The following is an 18,356-nucleotide window of genomic DNA, read 5'->3' on the forward strand; positions in this document are numbered from 1 at the left end:
ATGGCCAATAAACATATTGAAAAGATGAAAAGGTGAAAGATGTTGGTTGTCAGGGAAATACAAGATAGCATTATGTATCAATCAGATTACGCCCCCCCCCCCCCAAAAAAAAAAAAAAAAGAAAAGAGAAGAAGAAGAAGAAATTTTAGCCCCAAAATACAAACCAATGTCATTGAGAATGTGGAGAAACTAGAACTCTGTCCACCATACAAGGCCATTCAAGGTCATGAAAGTGACACTTTTTCTTCTATTCTCGTGACCCTCAAACTGTATTTAACAGTATATTTACATAAGTCATGAGGTACAAATAAAGAAAAGCTTTCAAATGTGAACTGACTCTATTTTTATAGCACATGAGAGGCCCAATGCATGAAATTCATGCAAGAGTAGGCCTTCCTTCCCCTGGCTGCTGGCACCGACTTCCCTCTGGCACCCGGGACCCAGGCTTCCCTCCGGCCTCTGGCAGGCTCCAGGACCCTGGCTTCCCTCGCAGCCTCGGCTTCATCCAGAAGGATGTCTGGTCTAATTAGCATATTATGCTTTCATTATTATAGGTTAGTAGCCTTAAGTTTCCATCAAAGCTTGTTGATGGTCTTTTTTGCCAGATTTTAAGAGGAAATTATCATATTCTAAATTGTTAATCCATGCTTCTAACATTATTTAATCTACTATTCTCAAAGGAGAGCAAATCTCTGGTCCCCTTATAATTCAGATGCCCAGTTTTGGGATCAACCTTGGAAATCATTATATGTGTTTTTATATGACTGTCGTACTGTCTTATCAGTCAATCTTAGAAGCCAGTGGACACAAAGTTGTCAAATATTTATATATCCTATTTATCCATCTTGGTCCCAGTCACACATGAGCGTTCAGTTTATATTCTGTAGTTGTAATATTAATAATTGTGCAACAAAGCATTTACATATTTTAGCTGTACATAAATATTCACTGGTATTAGGTAATTGTTAAGAAGCCATGCTTCATAGCTTCTTGATGTTCTGCTTTTGGAGGCCTTAATGACATCCTCCTTGTGAGATGTGTGAGCAAATAATGAGTAGAATAGTTTTGATCATTGTAGCCAGTGGTATTCAATATTATGGGCTCCCTAATATTGAATAATAGGAATATACTGTGGACTTTACTCATTCCATATGAATGTTAAAGGAATTACCCATCTTTTAAATTTAAAAATGTAGCTATGCCATAGGTACATGGGCTCTCTTAAGTACATAGCTCAACGACTGTAAATGGTGTCTATCACGGTCTCTAGTTGCAAGAAACAGAGACTGACATGGCTAATTGTGCAGAAAGGGGCATTTATGAAGTGGGTTTTAGTGAATTCCCAGATTTGTTGCAAAGCCTGGAATACAGTCTTGAGACTCAGCTTCCAGGAACAGTGTCCAAATCTGTGCCACAAAATTGGTCAGATAAGGAAGCCACTAACACTGCCACCAAGCATAGAAGTAGTTTGAGTGAAGGTCATTTCCTTTTTAGGAATGTGACCTTGGGACCTCTTGCAGGGAGTGTAGTAAGGAAGTGAAAGAGAAAGTGAGCCTTTATGTGTTTTCTATATCAAAGTCTTGGGTTGAGCATCTGAGTCACTGTCTAGCACAGGCGTCCTCAAACTACGGCCCGCGGGCCACATGCGGGGGTTTTGCCGTTTTGTTTTTTTACTTCAAAATAAGGTATGTGCAGTGTGCATAGGAATTTGTTCATAGTTTTTTTTTAAACTATAGTCCGGCCCTCCAACGGTCTGAGGGACAGTGAACTGGCCCCCTGTTTAAAAAGTTTGAAGACCCCTGGTCTAGCATCTTGGCAAAGCCAGACTCACCTGTCTTTGCTTCTGAAGGAAGAAATTATGTGGACATTGGTTGCAGCTTGTTCCTTCAAACAGGAAACTCCCCAACTGTTTTCTGGAAAGGATGCTCAAAAGCTCTTAGGCAGCCACAAACATGATAAAAATCTATTAAAATGGATTTTTTTTGTGTGTCCTAATTTGACAAAACATACCTTAATCTTAACTCTGGCAACTTTTATCCATCCCAAAATGTAGAAAACACTCTAACCTTTGTTCTCTAGTACAGCCGTCGCCAACTGGTGGTCCATGGACCACTGGTGGTCCGTGACGTCCGAAAGGTTGGCGATGGTGCTCTAGTAGCCACTGAACTAAGAACACAGAGTAATGTGATGTCTCAAGGACTATTTTGTGATTCACAAACAGTCCTTGCCTGGCCTAGCTTGATACAAGTAGCCAGTCTTCTGGGAAGAGGTGCATAATAAACAATTAAAGTCAAATAATTGAAAGGATAGCAGCGTGTCACACAAAAATATACTGTTTAATGACAAAGAAAGACTAAATGTGAAGTAAACAATACAATTTGTCCTTAAAATCAATTATTTTAGCCTGATGTTGAATGTTATACAATATTATCTGTCTGGTCTTTTATGGCTGGACATTTATTAAGGACTACGAATAGTTGGGCAGAGGTGGGCAATATCCCACTTACCCACTGTTCATATTGTACAGCATTATGGAGCCAGCTCTTATTTATTCAGGCCCCACTCTATACACCCACACCAATTGGCTCATTAGGAAAGGAATCTCATGATCAAAAAGCAATGAGGAGTTCAGGAACTGTTTCTTAAAAATGATTCTTAGAAGAGTTTGTAAAATTTGCAAAGCCAGGGCTATCAAGTAATTGCACGTTTGCCTGATTCCAAAGGGACTTAATCATATACTTTCCAATTAATTTTTATTTTTGCATGGCTAACAGATACTTGACATATATTGTCATAAATAATATTTCAGGCCGTTCTCTTTCTGATTAGTTTCTAAGTATAGGCTTTATGTGCCTGGTATTTTGAACTAGCAGTCACTGTCCAATTAAACAACAAACACGTGCAGCATTTACTTTGGGTAGACTTATAAGGAGATAATGCGTCACAGGGGAGCTTGAGGTGTTACCCGCGATGTTATTTGTGGCTTTGAAGCCTTTGCAGCATACTTGATTTGATGTGCATTATGTATATATAGCATGGCATACTTTCTATTTATTAAAATTCTGTCAAGGTAACCATGAGATAAGTACCCCAAAAAAGTTAAAATGTTTTCTCCTGTAATAGAACTTCCTTGCCCTCATTATGCAGCACAGAATGAAGAACCTGATTTCTTCAGACAATGTTTCCAGCTTTTTAATATAGTTTTAAATTCTATATTATTGCTCAGACTTTTTTTCCATCCCCTGCATGCAGTGACTCATGAATACATTTGTAGGCAATAGAAAAAGTTTGTTGCTTATATTGTAGAGAAATATAGGAAGACTTTTTTCTCTAGGACTGGAATTGTTTTGTGTTGTTTTTTTTTTCCCCCTTAATAATTAAAGGCTTTTCTCAAACATGCTAAAGTGATTCTTATAATGGGAATTTATGTTTTTTAATGCTGTGCTAACATACAGCATGAGGAATATAAAAATGAGCAATTGAGGATGAAGAGCTTGTACTGGTTGCTGAGCCTCGGTTTTAGACACATCAAGTAAGGACCCTGCAACCCTGATGTTTAATCCAGCACAGGAGTAGAAGTGCTGCTTGAGATCTCTGTGAGCACCCAAAAAAGAAAAAAAGAAAAATATCTACGTGTTTTTGATCCCAAACAAAGGCTAATATTCTAGTGCCTTTAAGTTTGAAAAAGCTACAGATCAGTAGCTTATTAGGCTCACAATTCCATCAAAAATGCTAATTTCACAAAGCCATAGTATAGTGTTACGTAATGGATGTTCCTTTGTTTCCTGTGACATATGACATACTTTAATTCATATATCTGCCTGAGCAGCAAATCTCAATCCCTTATGTGCCTTTTATTTTCTTGAATCACAGGAGCTTCAGTTTCAGCGACTCACCCGAGAACTGGAGGTGGAAAGGCAGATTGTTGCCAGTCAGCTAGAAAGATGTAGGCTTGGAGCAGAGTCACCAAGCATCGCCAGCACCAGGTACAGGGCCGAAGGCTCAAGTTTTCTCCACACCTTCAAGTCACATGTCTTATTAAGTTGTCCTGGGTGCAGCAAATGATTCTGTTAGTGTTGTCACTATGAATTCCTTCCTGAATTTGACACCAAAAATGTCAATTTATTCTAATTTTGAGGAGCCTCTGCAGTATTGATTATACTTCAGTCCTGTGCTTGATATGTTTTATACGACGTTGGGAAGCTTTAGTAGCAAAAGCTATGATGCTACATTTAGAAATTTGATTTCTCATGTGTAGATACAGTTAATGGATGCTTTTCACAATTAAGTGCGAATTATTGGTAAAGCTAACTAGCTCTGGAAGCCTGGTATTGATTTTTTTTAAATTGGGAAATATTTTAAAATGATAACATTTAGTTAGCTTTCGAAAATGTCTTTAATATATTACAATATTGCATAATATTTAAACAATGTTTGCTATTATTTATGAATGTATGCATTACTAGTAAAAGTAAAAATATTTTGGAATGACACCAGTTTAAGACAGTGGTACCTCTAGGAAGTAAGGGAGGAGGAAGCTATCAGGAATTAAGCTTTATTAAAATGACCATTTGGAGCAAACATGACAAAATATTAACATGTGTTAAATTGATATGTGCATGGCTATTGGATTGTTTTCTGCACTTTAAGTTTTAAAATATTAAATAACTTTAAGGTTACATAGTTGAATTAACTAAATCCATAGGTTTGTTAATAAAATTGTCGGTAGTGTGTGTGTCTGGGTGGTTGCTGGGGCTCAGTCAGCGAATGGTGGCTGAATGAATGGGTCCGACAGAAACAGGAGTTGGGCTGACCAGAGAGGCGGAATGCATGCACAAAGATATATACGCTTTCCCACTGTTGTTGTATTGAAGCATCCAGTTGCTTAGTAGTGTCTAGGGTGTGTCCTAAAAGGACCCAGTGATTTGCGAAGTTGGAAAGGTAAAGCTGGCATTTGATTGTGGGGAACTAGGAACCGGGGTCTAAGCTTTTCACCTCACTTAGGTTTGTAGCAGAGTTCTATTGGAAGTTGCTGTTGCTGTGGTTGTGGTTGTTTGTTGTTGGCGGCAGTTATCCTAATAGTGTAGTGTGTGGGTCAGAATGAAGAGAGGCCAGGCAGCAGGAGAGGAGCCTGTTGTGGAATTTTAAAGGTTGTGAGTAAGGTGGGTTTATTCTTTTAGTGAGCTCTGGTTGGAATGATAATTAGTCTACTTTGATTACCCTCATCCCATCTCAGGTTGGATTCTCATGTATTCTCAATGCTCCCAATTAAATGCTAAAGCTTCCTTATAGCCTTTCCCAGGTTTCTTCAGGAAAATCATCTCTCTTCATCTGAATTCTTCTAACTATTCCTTTGTGCCTGTATTAACTCACCTATGAGGGCAAGGCCTGGTGGTCAGCAGGCAGGCACCCAGCCAAATGTTCATAGAAAGAACAGTGAGCCTTAATGAAGTCCAGTGTGTTTTAAGCTCAGGTTTATCTGCCTGGTTTCCTATCTGCTCTCTTCACACCTTTCCATGTGCTTTTCAGTGGACCTTCAGAAGACTACTGGCACAGTTACTCTGCTCTGTGACCACCAGGTTTACGCACTGTCAAGGAACTCATCAAAAGCAATGTTAGTGAAGGGAGCATAGGTTTATGTTGTCACTTCAGAGATCTCCCTGTGTACTCCAGTCCTCGTTAATTGTCAGTTTTCCAGGCCTCAACAATTGTCCATCTGGGAACCAGAATCTAAAGATACATAAATTAGCTCTCAGACCAAAGCCCCCTTTCCTGTTAGCCATTTCTGATTTACTCAAAGGAAATTAAAAGTGGGGTTGGTGCTTATAGTCATGAAGTTTCCTAGTTCTTCTTGAATGAAGTGAGTTTAGTCAGCAAAATGGGACATTTGATCTTTCATTTTGCTTGATTTAGATCATGTGTCAGAGTTGGTAAGGTGGTCTGTAAGACTTCCTTACTTTTTCTAGTCCAATGATGACATTAATAACTCAAAGAGAAATAAAATTATATTTTCATTTATTTTTGCAATTATCCAGAGTTGTCCAAAGCTTGCCATTATTGGGCGCACCCAGAGAATAAGAAGGAGCAGTGGCATGAGATGCAACATGACAAATGACCCTGTCATGTGCTAAAGAACGTACTGTGGAGCCCTCTGCGTAACAGGTGGCTCCTAAGTGAGCAATTGTGTTTCTTCACATTTGTGGTACCAAAGATGGAATTTTTAACCCAATGCCATGAGATGTTCCCATTTTCTAGATGGAGAAACTGGGCCTCTGTATGTTATTATTTAGGAAGTGTCCTAAAAAATGAACCCCACATTTACCACTTGCAAATGTACTTTAAAAAAACCTTAATGATTAAAGTGATAGCTTGGTTTTCTATTACTGACTCTTTGGGAGTAGTAATTTCTAAATAAGGTAATAATAACCCCATTTCTGATATGATTTTTGCATTTGTTTTATTTACTGCAAAACATTATACCACAAGCAATATCAATATGTAATGATCCTTAATGTGCAATAGATGGAGCCTGTATCCAAAGATGATGTATGTATTAGACCCAAAATTACCATGCTAACTCTGAAAACCCTGAAGGTGAGCTATGGGATTAGTTAATAGAGAAGTTACAGACTTTTTGCTGTTATACCAAGTATACTATAGTTACCTGTGCATTTAATAGTTATGTATGTATTTAACAGATTAAATGTATTGAAGGTAGGCTATAAAAATAGTTAATAGAGAAGTTATAGCCTTTCTGCACTTATACTGAGTACCATATAGTTATTTATGTATTGAATATTTCACCCCATTTAAAGTAGGCTATGGGATCAGTTAATAGAGAAGATAGTATTCTGCATTTGTTTTGAGTATGCTATAGTTATGTATTTGGTATTTCACCTTATTGAAGGTAGGCTATAGAATCAGTTCATTGAAAAGTTACAACCTTTCTGTATTTGTACTATATTTCACCTCATTCCAAAAGTATTTGAAACAGCTTTTAAAAAATATGAAAACCAAAACTGGAGTGAGGAAATTTAGAGCAAAGGGAAGATATAGATTAAAAAATAAAATGAAGCCAAGGTTAAAATTGTATGCAAAATGTATGTTGCTAACATTCCATGCTTTTGCTAAAAGTATATACAAAGGGAACCACTTTGGGTCTAAGTGTACTGGTAGCCATGCTAAAGAGAGAAACACTAATGAATTACATGATTCAAAATGTCTAGAAGATAAAAACCCAAGTTGCTCAGCTGGATCTACTGTTCCTGGGTCTTAGACTTGAGTGTTTTCTCTTGTGAATTACCTTTGAGAGACCACTATGTGGTGAGGTCAACAGCACACATAGAAGTTTACCTCTCTTGATTACAAAATCACACTCATTGGACATCTTCTTCCATTGCTGAATCTATATATATAAACGCCTAAGTGACCGTCGCAACCAAAACAACCGGACGACTGAACAGGCTGGATGGGGTGACCAGACCGGCAGGGGGGGTTAGTGAGGGACGACCAAACGACTGAGCAGCAGACTGCATAGGGCGACCAGGTCGACGGGGGGGGGGGGGGGGGGGGGGGGCAGTTAGGGGTGATCAGGCCAGCAAGGGGGGCAGTGAGGGGTGACCCGGCTGACAGGGGCGGGGGTGAGGGCAGTAAGAGGCGACCAGGCCGGCGGGGGTGGGGGGGTGGCTGTTGGGGGCGACCAGACTGGCAGGGGAGGGCAGTTAGGGGTGATCAGGCAAGTGAGCAGTTAGGAGCCAGTGGTCCCGGATTGTGAGAGGGATGTCCGACTGCCGGTTTAGGCTCGATCCCCACCATCAGGCCTAAACCGGCAGTTGGACATCCCCCGGGGGGTTCCGGATTGGAGAGGGTGCAGGCAGGGCTGAGGGGGGACACGCCCCCCCCCCCCCCCGCCCCCTGCACGAATTTCGTGCACCAGACCTCTAGTAGAATATAAATGGCTGGAATGGCCCCTTAGCTGAAAGTAATTCTCCAGGAGACCAATTCTGACACTTCAGTTTTGGCTCAAGGATGGCATTTAGTGTATGTAGATGGATGGATCAAATTCAGGTCCTCCAAGCCTTTTAGAGTCATGGGCGGCAATGGGTGCCAAGATGTGAGATGTCCTGTGTTGCAGGTCACTGTACAGGTGTACAGTGTGCATGCTTTAGCAAGGTGTGCATGCTTTATATACCAATAGGGTATATAAAGCTAACCTCAGGAGAATCTCAGCACAATTGCCTTGGAAGGAAATATACCCTTTAAGCCTCTTGCCTCCCATGGGCTAAGCAACAACCTTCACATCTAAATTTTGATAAACGTGGGATTTATTCTTTTTCCTTTTGCAATATCATCAATGCGATATTGTTTTCACATTAGTCTAGTTTAGATGTCACTGGATGAGGTGACAGGAAGTGGACTCAGTAGCCCACAGTGAGGGGCCCACCACCTTACCCTGGGACTTCCTCTGCCCACCCACACTCCAAGGGCATGGAGGAGGGGGCAAGAGTGGCCAAAGCAGCCAAAACCGGTTTGGCTCAGTGGATAGAGCGTCGGCTTGCAGACTGAAAGGTCCCAGGTTCGATTCCGGTCAAGGGCATGTACCTTGGTTGCGGGCACATCCCCAGTAGGGGTTGTGCAAGAGGCAGCTGATCGATGTTTCTCTATCATCGATGTTTCTGGCTCTCTATCCCTCTCTCTTCCTCTCTGTAAAAAAATCAATAAAATATATTTTTTTAAAAAAAAGATAATAAAAAAAAAATTAAAAAAAAAAAAAGAGTGGCCAAAGCAGGAGTCTTACTCTGTTTCTTTGAGTGTGGGGGCGTGTTTTTACTGACTGGAGTTAAATAATGCTGATTTTAGACTATTTGTTAAATTCAAGAAAGTATAAAGAGGAAAATCCATAATGCTATCATTCAGAGATAATCGCTTTATTTTTAAGTCAGGTTTATTGCAGTGTAACTTAGAGCAAAAATCACTCTTTGTGGCATACAGTGTAATGATTTTGACATGAGTTTTGGCATGTAGTTATATAACCATCACCACAATGAGCATACAGAATACTTCTATTAACCTCCAAAGAGAAGCAGGTACTTTAAAAAGTTTGCTACACATCATTTTCTTCAATTTTTTAAAAACATGGGTTTGAGGTATATACTGTGGTTAACATTTTATCTTGTTTCTGAAGTCCCACTTTGATACCAGGCCTAACTTTTAATGGCTCCCCTCTGCCTGAGAAATTCCCAAAAGGACAATTAGTTTGGGGCCGGATCAGCCTAAGGATGCTAATTTAGCAGTGGTTAGAGATCATACAGCCTTCCAGTGGCAAAGCTGCACGCTGCAGGTGGAACACTTGGCCAGGGAAATGCTGAAGGTGAATGTCGCCTCCAATATACTAGGTATGGTCTGTGCTGTATGCTTCATGCAAGCAGAGAAATTGCATTCATGGATCAGCTTTTTGGATACAAAAACTGTAGAAAGAGAAGAAAATACAGTTTGAATTGTAGAGTTAGTAAGTGAAAATGTCACCTTCGAATTTAAGAAACTGTCTCCGAGATTTTATTGTACAGAATTTCAAAACTATTCATTATAGTAGATTTGGACTCTTACCCAGAAACTGAGAAACTACACTCTCAGTTACTTCTGGATAAGTTGTAGATGGTGAAAGAGGAAGTTTACTTCTTTGGTGTGTCTAAATTGGTTCCACGTATTTTATCTTGTACATCATAGCCTGTCTTCTCATTAAGATAGAGCACTAACTTTCCATTTATATTGAAGCCCAAAAGAGATATTTAGAAAGTAGACCACTTATTAATTGTACAAATTATTAAATGTTAATGGACACTGTTAGAATTGATTTTTGTGCATTAGTTAGAGTTGGATTACCCCATTTTGGAAGTAGTTGGTCCCTTCACATTGTCCATCCATTAACTGGCTTCTACTGATGTTAGAAAGTTACTCTGGACCCTGAGAAAAATGCTGTTTACATCATCCGAGTGAGGGGGAAATGGTTGGCAATACTGAAGTTGATTAACTTAACACTCTTCCTAAGGTTATCTCTCCCTTTTCAGTTAGCTTAATTAAAGCCCTACTAAAATAGAATTCTTTATGGTTTTCAAAAAGTCATACAATTTTGACAAATAGTCTTCTTATTGCCACTTAAGAACTGTGTTATTTTTTACTGAAAAGATTTGATTTCCCACTGCCATTCAAATATTTTTTACATGTTAAAGGGTCATCTCCTGGTGCCCATCCGGCTTCCATTGATAATAATAAAAATTCTAAAAATGTTTAAACTCTGAACAATAGCAGAAAAGTCTTTTTCATGGTTCAGGTCTTTTCTTAGGCAATTATTTTTAAGTCATTATGAAATAAACCTCCTCAATGATACATTCTTTAAAAATGAATAGTCTTGGGAAAGATTGAATGTTTGTGCCATGACAGTTTATTACTTATTGTTTGTATCTCTTCAGGAAGATTCTGTCCCTTTGACCTTCAGTGCTCTCACCAGCCAAAACCTGATTTAAGTAATAGTTTTATTGATACATATTTCACCATACTTTTAAAGTATTTTTTAGTCCATTCACAGAGTTATGAATCCATCACCACCGTTTAATTTGAAAATGTTTTTATCACCACAAAAAGAAACTATCCATTAGCACTCCTTCCCCATTCTCCCTTCCCACTGCCCCTGGGAACCTGGTTCTACTTTCAGTGTCTGTGGATTTGCTTAGTCCATCACTTCCTATATATGATACAGTACAATATGTGGCCTTTTGTGACTGCCTTCTTTCCTTTAGCGTACATGACGCAAAATATGGCTCATCCAGATTTTGCATGTATCAGTACTTCACCCCTTTTTTATTTATAAATAATACTAGGGGCCCAGTGCATGAATTCGTGCACCTTGATAGGAACTGTGGGCTGCAAGGCTGCGGTGGGCACAGGGGCAGGTCTCTGCCCATCCTCCACACCCCCACCTGGCCCCTCCCGCCACAGCCCCCTGGTCCTCTGTCTGCCGGCAGCCCCGCTCCCACCAATGCCATTCCCACGTGCTGACAGCGCCAGCCCTGCTCGCACCCACTGACAGCGCAGAGCAATTGGGCCTGGCACCAGCAGTGCGTGCAAGCGGCATCTCCTGCCCCAATCGCCCCTCAGGAGCAGGGGAGGTGGAGAAGCCCTCAGGGGCGATTGGGGCCGGCAGCCAGTGCTCACACCCACTGACGGCACCAAGTGAGCAGGGCCAGCACCTGGCACCGGCAGCGGGTGCAAGCGCTGGGTGGGACTGCAGCACATGGGAGCAAAGAATTTTCAGTAACCACCAGAGGCTTGCCCCAATGACAGCGACCGGCACTCCGCCTTGCTCTGGCGCCCCCGCTCACCTGCTGCACCATCCTGCCACAGCCAACACCCACCATGTTCCATGTTCTGCCGCCTCTTGCCAACCCCTGCCATATTCTGCGTGCACCCCCTTGTGGTCAGCGCACGTCATAGCGACTGGTTGTTCGGTTGTTCTGCCGTTAGGTCTATTTGCATATTAGGGTTTTATATATATATATATATATATATATATATAGATTCCATTGTATGGAATGCACCTTTTCTGTATTCATTCATCAGCTAAGAGACATTTTATTTCCACTTTTTGCTATTGTGAATAATGCTACTATATCTCAGGATTTATGAGCGGGGTGGGGGGGAGGCGGGAAATCCCACTGGTTTTACTCTGAGCATTTTTAGTTTGGGGGTCAGGGAAAGACAGGAATGGTAGAGATTCCCCTTAGCTTCTCTACCATCCTCCTACTGTGAAACAAGGGCTTGCCTTCTTTCCTTTCTCCTTTGCTTTCTGTTACAGTAAATCTGTGTATATTGCTGAGCTAGTTGTCCCTGTTGAGTTACTTGTAAGTGCATAGTACGTATACCTATTTGGGAGTCCTGTGGTATTCAACAGAATGTAACTCCACCTATTTTCTTTCTTAGTGTTGTATTTGGTCACTGGTAACTCTCTTAATGGCCAAACAAATAAAAACTCTCAGATTTCATTTCTAATTCAGACTAAATGAAGAATAAAGTATTCGATATTTGGATGTAATTATCAGAAATCCTCTTGGGGATCCCTGCAGTGAATATTTATTAAATGGATGCTCTTATGAGCAAATTTAGTAACTGAATTTTTATGATGCAACTCCTGTTGTAAACAGAGTAAAGAATACTATATCTGATAGATACCAATGAGTCCATGGTTGACTTGCAGCTCTACAGAAGTCGCTTATCTGCAGCAGTTTGTTGAAGCGCAGTTCTTCCAGAAGGAATTTGAATTATTATTTCTCGTTGTCATTACTGTCACAAGCCAATGTCATCAGGGCCATACATAGCCAAGTGGCAACTATCTCTACACATTTGAATTAAACGTATAAACGAAGTCTTTTGTAAGGCAGGTAAGCCCCAGGTAACTGAACCAGGATTCCATTAAGCTACCCTATTTTAACCCAAGAATGTAACCATGTAGGATTTGGATTTTAAGCCCCAAGTAGTTTCCATAGGTAATAAAATCTTTTATGGACCTAGAACATTATATAACAAAATGTTTTAACATAATAAATAAATATTTCATAATGAACCTACACATCATTATCACCCAAAGTTCATAGTTTACATTAGGGTTCATTTTTGGTGTACATTCTATGGATTTAGACAAATATAATAATGGCATATATTTACCATTATAGTATTATAGAGAAGAGTTTAATTTTGCCCTAAAAATCATCTTTACTCCATCTATTTATTCCTTTCTCCCCTATAACTCCTAGCAACACTAATCTTTTTACTGTCTCTATAGTTGTCTTTATAAGAATATCATATAGTTAGAATCATACAATAGGTGGCTTTATCAGTCAGTTTATTTCAAATTGTAATATACATTTAAAGTTCCTCCATGTCTTTTCACGACTTGAAGCTCATTTCTTTTTAGCATTGAATAATATTCCATTGTCTAGATCAGGCGTCCTCAAACTACGGCCCGCGGGCCACATGCGGGTGTTTTTGCCGTTTTGTTTTTTTACTTCAAAATAAGATATGTGCAGTGTGCATAGGAATTTGTTCATAGTTTTTTTTAAAACTATAGTCCAGCCCTCCAACGGTCTGAGGGACAGTGAACTGGCCCCCTGTTTAAAAAGCTTGAGGACCCCTGGTCTAGATGCACCACAGTTTATTTACCCTTCATCTACTAAAGAACATCTTGATTGCTTTGGTCTTTTAGCAATTATGAATAAAGCTTCTGAAAAGATCTTAATGTAGGGTGTTGTTTTTGTTTTTTTTTCTTCCAGTTTTTTCTTTTTTTATTTCAAGAAAAACCATTTTATATATAATAACGTTACATGCAATAAACAATATCTCAAGAAAAATGATTTTAAATATGATAATGTCACCTGCAATAAACACCAATTATTCAAGAAAAATGATCTTACATATAATAATATTACATGCAATAAACATTAATATTTCAAGGATAAAAGGATTTTAAGTATAATATTACCAAAACTGTACTAACATAATATGATATCACAAAAGTTGTAGGAAATATTAAAAATCTGCAAATAACAGGATTACTTTTTTATATTCTAGTATATTTTCCCCCCTCTGGCTCTATTTTTGTTCATCAGTTTATATTGTTCATTATATTCCACAAATGAGTGCGATCATATGATATTTATCTTTCTCCAACTGGATTATTTCACTTAGCATGATGCTTTTAAAGTCTTATTTTGTCAGATATGAGTATTGCTACTCCAGCTTTTTTTTTTTTCTTTCCCATTTGCATGGAAAAAATTTTTCCATCCCTTCACTTTCATCCTGTGTGTGTCTTTTGTTTTGAGGTGGGTCTCTTGTAGACAGCATATAATTGGGTCATGTTTTTGTATCCATTCCCCTACCCTACACCTTTTGATTGGAGCATTTAATCCATTTACATTTAGGGTTATTATTGAGAAGTACTTATTTATAGCCATTTAATTCTGCATGGCTAGGTTTTTCTCTCTTTCTTCTTCTCAGCAGTCCCTTTAGCATTTCTTGTAATGCTGGCTTGGTGGTGATGAACTCCTTTAGCCTTTTTTTTGTCTGAGAAGCTCTTTATTTGACCGTCTGTTTTGAATGATAGCCTTGTTGGATATGGTAATCTTGGTCTCAGATCCTTGCTTTCCATTACCTTAAGTACTTCATGCCATTCAATTCTGGCCTGTAGAGTTTCAAGTGTCAGCCTTATGGGAACTCCTTTGTAGGGTAACAGTTTCTTTTCTCTTGCTGCCTTTAAGATTCTCTCTTTGTCTTTAATTTTTGGCATTTTAATTACGATGTTTCTGGGCGTGGGTCTGTTTGGGTTCTTCTTGTTTGGGGTTCTCTGTGCCTCCTGAACTTGTGTGACGTTTTCCTTTACCAGGTTAGGGAAGTTTTCTGCCATTATTTCTTCAAACACCTTCTCTATTCCTTTCTCCCTTTCTGCCTCTTATGGCACACCTACTATTCTAATATTGTTACATTTCACATTGTCCCTCAGCTCCCTTAAACTGTCCTCCTGTTTTTTAATTGTTTTTTCTTTTTGGTTCTCTAATTGAGTGATATTTTCAACTCTGTCTTCTAATTCACTGATTCGATCCTCAGCTTCCCCTAATCTGCTATGTATTTCTTCCAATATGTTCTTTATTTGTGTTATGTCATTCTTTATCTCAGACTATTCTTTTTTCATAGTTACTATATCTTTTTTCATACTGTTGAGCATTTTTAACATCATTACTCTAAACTCAGTTTCAGATAAATTTCTTATATCTGCTACATTTATCTCTTCTTCTGGAGAATTCACTGGTTCTTTCATTTGGGGGTTGTTTCTTTGTTTCCTCATTTTGGTTATCTGTTTGGGTTTGTGACCATGTTTTAGGTCAGTGATGGGCAACCTTTTGAGCTTGGTGTGTCAAACTTTGCCAAAAAACTGAGCATAACTTGGGTAGTGTGTCACTTTGAGGATAAAACATTATTTCGCGATATTTATAGTTTAAATAACATAAATGTATAATTGTTATATATAATTGTATTTAATAAACCAAAAACTAAATATTTAACTTACCTGCTTAGTGACTTCTTTGTTCATCCGTCAGTCAGTTTCTTTTGTTGGTCTTGATATTATTTAGCTTGTGTGGGGTGCCGTGAACTAAGATAAGTGAGGGGGAGGGGGAATTCTTTAACCAACTTGCCTATTAGTGACTTTTTTGTTGCTGAATTTCACTGGCTAAATCTTCAATTGAAGGTTGGTATTTTGTACACTTCAGGCCCAAGCAAGTGCTACTAACTTCATCTGTCAATCTGTTTCTTTTGTTGGTTTTGATATTATTTAACGCTGAGAATAAGGCCTCACAAAAGTATGTAGAGGGAAAAATTGTGAGTAAAGCCATTGCTATATTTTTCAGGGTGCTAAAATTGTCTGGTAGTCGGTTCCAGGCACTCCAAATTTCCTGTTTGTAGTGGCACTCCTCTTGATTCTCCAAGCGGCACCTTTCCATATTCTCAAGCTTTGACCTCAAGTCGACAAACACCTGAGCCCAGATACTGTCTTGAAATTCTGCAAGTTGCATCTCCAAATCATCCATTTGCATCCATTGGAAACCATTTAATTCCAAACTACTGTAGACTACTACATCAGGATACTTAATTATTTTCATGGTCTGTTCTAGACTTCCAAATTGACTAAATCTATCACTAAACTGGTCAAGTAACGAGTCTAAAACATGCTGGTACTTCATATGCAAGAGTTCCATTTGATTTTGTACAGCTGCACTGGCCTTCTTAAAATACTTTGTTACTCGAGGAAAATACTTATAAGTTTTAGTTTCTACATCTCGCTTGAAAATTTTAACTTTACTTTCAAAAGCTTTTATGTATCCAAACATAACGTCAATACTTTTGCCAAAACCTTGTAACTTTAAGTTCAGTTCATTAATATGAACAGAGAGATCTGTAAAAAACATCAGGGTGTTGACCCACTTATCATCATTAAGCTGAGGAAAGTTTCCCAGATCCTTATCGTCAAGAAATGCCTTAATTGCCGAAACCGGTTTGGCTCAGTGGATAGAGCATCGGCCTGTGGACTGAAAGGTCCCAGGTTCGATTCTGGTCAAGGGCACGTACCTTGGTTGCGGGCACATCCCTAGTAGGGGGTGTGCAGGAGGCAGCTGATCGATATTTCTCTCTCATCGATGTTTCTAACTATCTCTCTCCCTTCCTCTCTGTAAAAAAATCAATAAAATATATTAAAAACAAAAAAAAAGAAATACCTTAATTTCTTCAAAGCACTCCACAAAGCGCTCAAGAACTTTGCCTCGGCCCAGCCATCTTACATTATTGTACATCAGCAGTCCACTGTAGGTGGAATCAACCTCCAGTAAAAGTGCCGAAAATTCTCGCTTGTGAAGGGGGCGAGCAGCTATTAAATTAACTATTTTTGTAACAACTGACATTAAGTCGTTTAAGTCGGTGAATCCTGCCTTGGCACATAAAGCCTCCTGATGGATAATACAATGAAAAGGCACAATCGGATTTCCAATAGCTTCTGTAAACAATTTGACAAATCTGACTTTTTTCCCCACCATATTTGGTGCCCCCATCTGTCGTCACTGACAGAACTTTAGAGATATCAATGCTTATTAGGTCATGAAATGTTTGTATAACAACCTTACATATTTCGCTTCCTGATTTACTTGTTGACACTGATACTAACTTTATCAACTCTTCTCTCATTGTGAGACCATCAGAATATCCACAATAATGGCCAACTGAGCATGTGATGTGACATCAGTAGTTTCATCAAGAGAGATTGAAAAATATTTACACTTCCTTATGTTTCTCTTTAATTTGTACGTTTGTGTTCAGTCTCATTATTCGGTCTTTTATGATATTTCTACTGAGTGGTAACTCAGATATTCTCTTAATAATTGCATCTTTATTCTGCATATTGTGAAATAGAACTGGTGCACATCTTAGAAGAGTTTCTTTAATAAATTCTCCCTCACTGAGCGCTTTTCCATGCTGAGCTATAGAGTGAGCAATGCTCAAACTTGCAGATGTTAAATTTGTAGAGCCTTTCATAAATTTAAGGATGGAATTAGATTGGCTCTTATAAAGGTGTAGCTGCCTGGAAATGTATTCCTTCCTTTCATCCTCACTTTTTTCCAAGAGCTGGGAATGATTAGTTTCAAAATGTCTATTTATATTCCACGTTCTGCTTACTACCGTTTCAGTACATAGAACGCAAAATGATCTGCCATTTTTTTCTATAAAGCCATACATCTCGGTCCATGTCTCTTTAAAGGGTCGGCCAGTGCTACTACCACTTCCTTTACTTAACCTTAGTTTTTTATTTTTTGGGTTCTCCATCAGGGGGGCAGTGACAGAAGATAGAATTATAGATAGCTTGTTAGGCCTGCAGGCAATTAGGGGTTAACTAGCCTAACTAACCACAAAATGGTGCTAATAACTGTCTTTTAGGAAAGGGCAGGGTTAATAAGCAGAAATAGGGGTTAATAAGGATGCACAACAGTAATAGTGGTGAAATGGAGTCTGCACTATGGAGCAAGATGGTGTTCCTTATGTGAATTAAAATGGCTGCCGCTATTTCTAATGGCAGGAAATGGCACCCCTAGCACGCCACAAACCCTCGCCTCTCCCAGCCTCCCCCTCACTTATCTCAGTAATGATGGATTAGAAATCCATGACACCCCAGAACAGTAGATAATGGTTGCTATGGTTAACTGTTATTTGGTTACTGGTAATAGCAGGGCCCCCAGAGATGCGTCCCCCACTGCATTTCGCTGCTCCCTGCTCTGCCGGCGGAAGCGAGAGCAAAGATCCCTGCTTAACCGGAAGTCCCATAACTAGACGCTCTGTGCCGGACTTCTGTTGTTTTGGCCTACAGACCTCTCTGGCACAGAGTGTCTAATAGGGGAGATGAAACATTTGCGACTAGAGTCTCGGAGTTAGAGTCTAACTCTTAAGACTCTAGTCGCAAATGTTTCATCCTCAGGATCAGCAAATGTTTCATCCTCGGCATGCGGCCGCCTGTCATCAGAAATGGCTACGCGTGTCATAGGTTCGCCATCACTGTTTTAGGTAGATCCTCTATACCTCTCAATCTCTAGTGCAGGGCAGTGTTAAAGGCTGTTTCTGACTAATTGGATCAAGCTAAGACTCAAAGCCTCCAGAGACTGCCTCTGACTATAGACTAATAGGATTCTGACTTGAATCATCCCTAGGCAATCATCCTCGGGTGTGGTGAGAGTTTTTTCAACAGGGTGGGGCAGTTGCTTCTGCCTGGAGGC

The 18,356-nt window shown here is 39.4% G+C and overlaps 1 protein-coding gene across 1 annotated transcript in view; it reads left to right on the top strand.

The window, feature by feature from the left end:
* Positions 1 to 18,356, top strand: part of PKP4 (plakophilin 4) — a 234,729-nt gene that overhangs the window by 125,974 nt on the left and 90,399 nt on the right. Inside the window, exon 3 of the mRNA XM_054722743.1 lies at positions 3,874 to 3,986. Coding sequence (XP_054578718.1) covers positions 3,874 to 3,986 — 113 coding nt within the window. The remainder of the gene's footprint in view (positions 1 to 3,873; positions 3,987 to 18,356) is intronic.

This window comes from Eptesicus fuscus, chromosome 11 (genome assembly GCF_027574615.1).
Source record: "Eptesicus fuscus isolate TK198812 chromosome 11, DD_ASM_mEF_20220401, whole genome shotgun sequence".
NCBI lineage: Eukaryota > Metazoa > Chordata > Mammalia > Chiroptera > Vespertilionidae > Eptesicus > Eptesicus fuscus.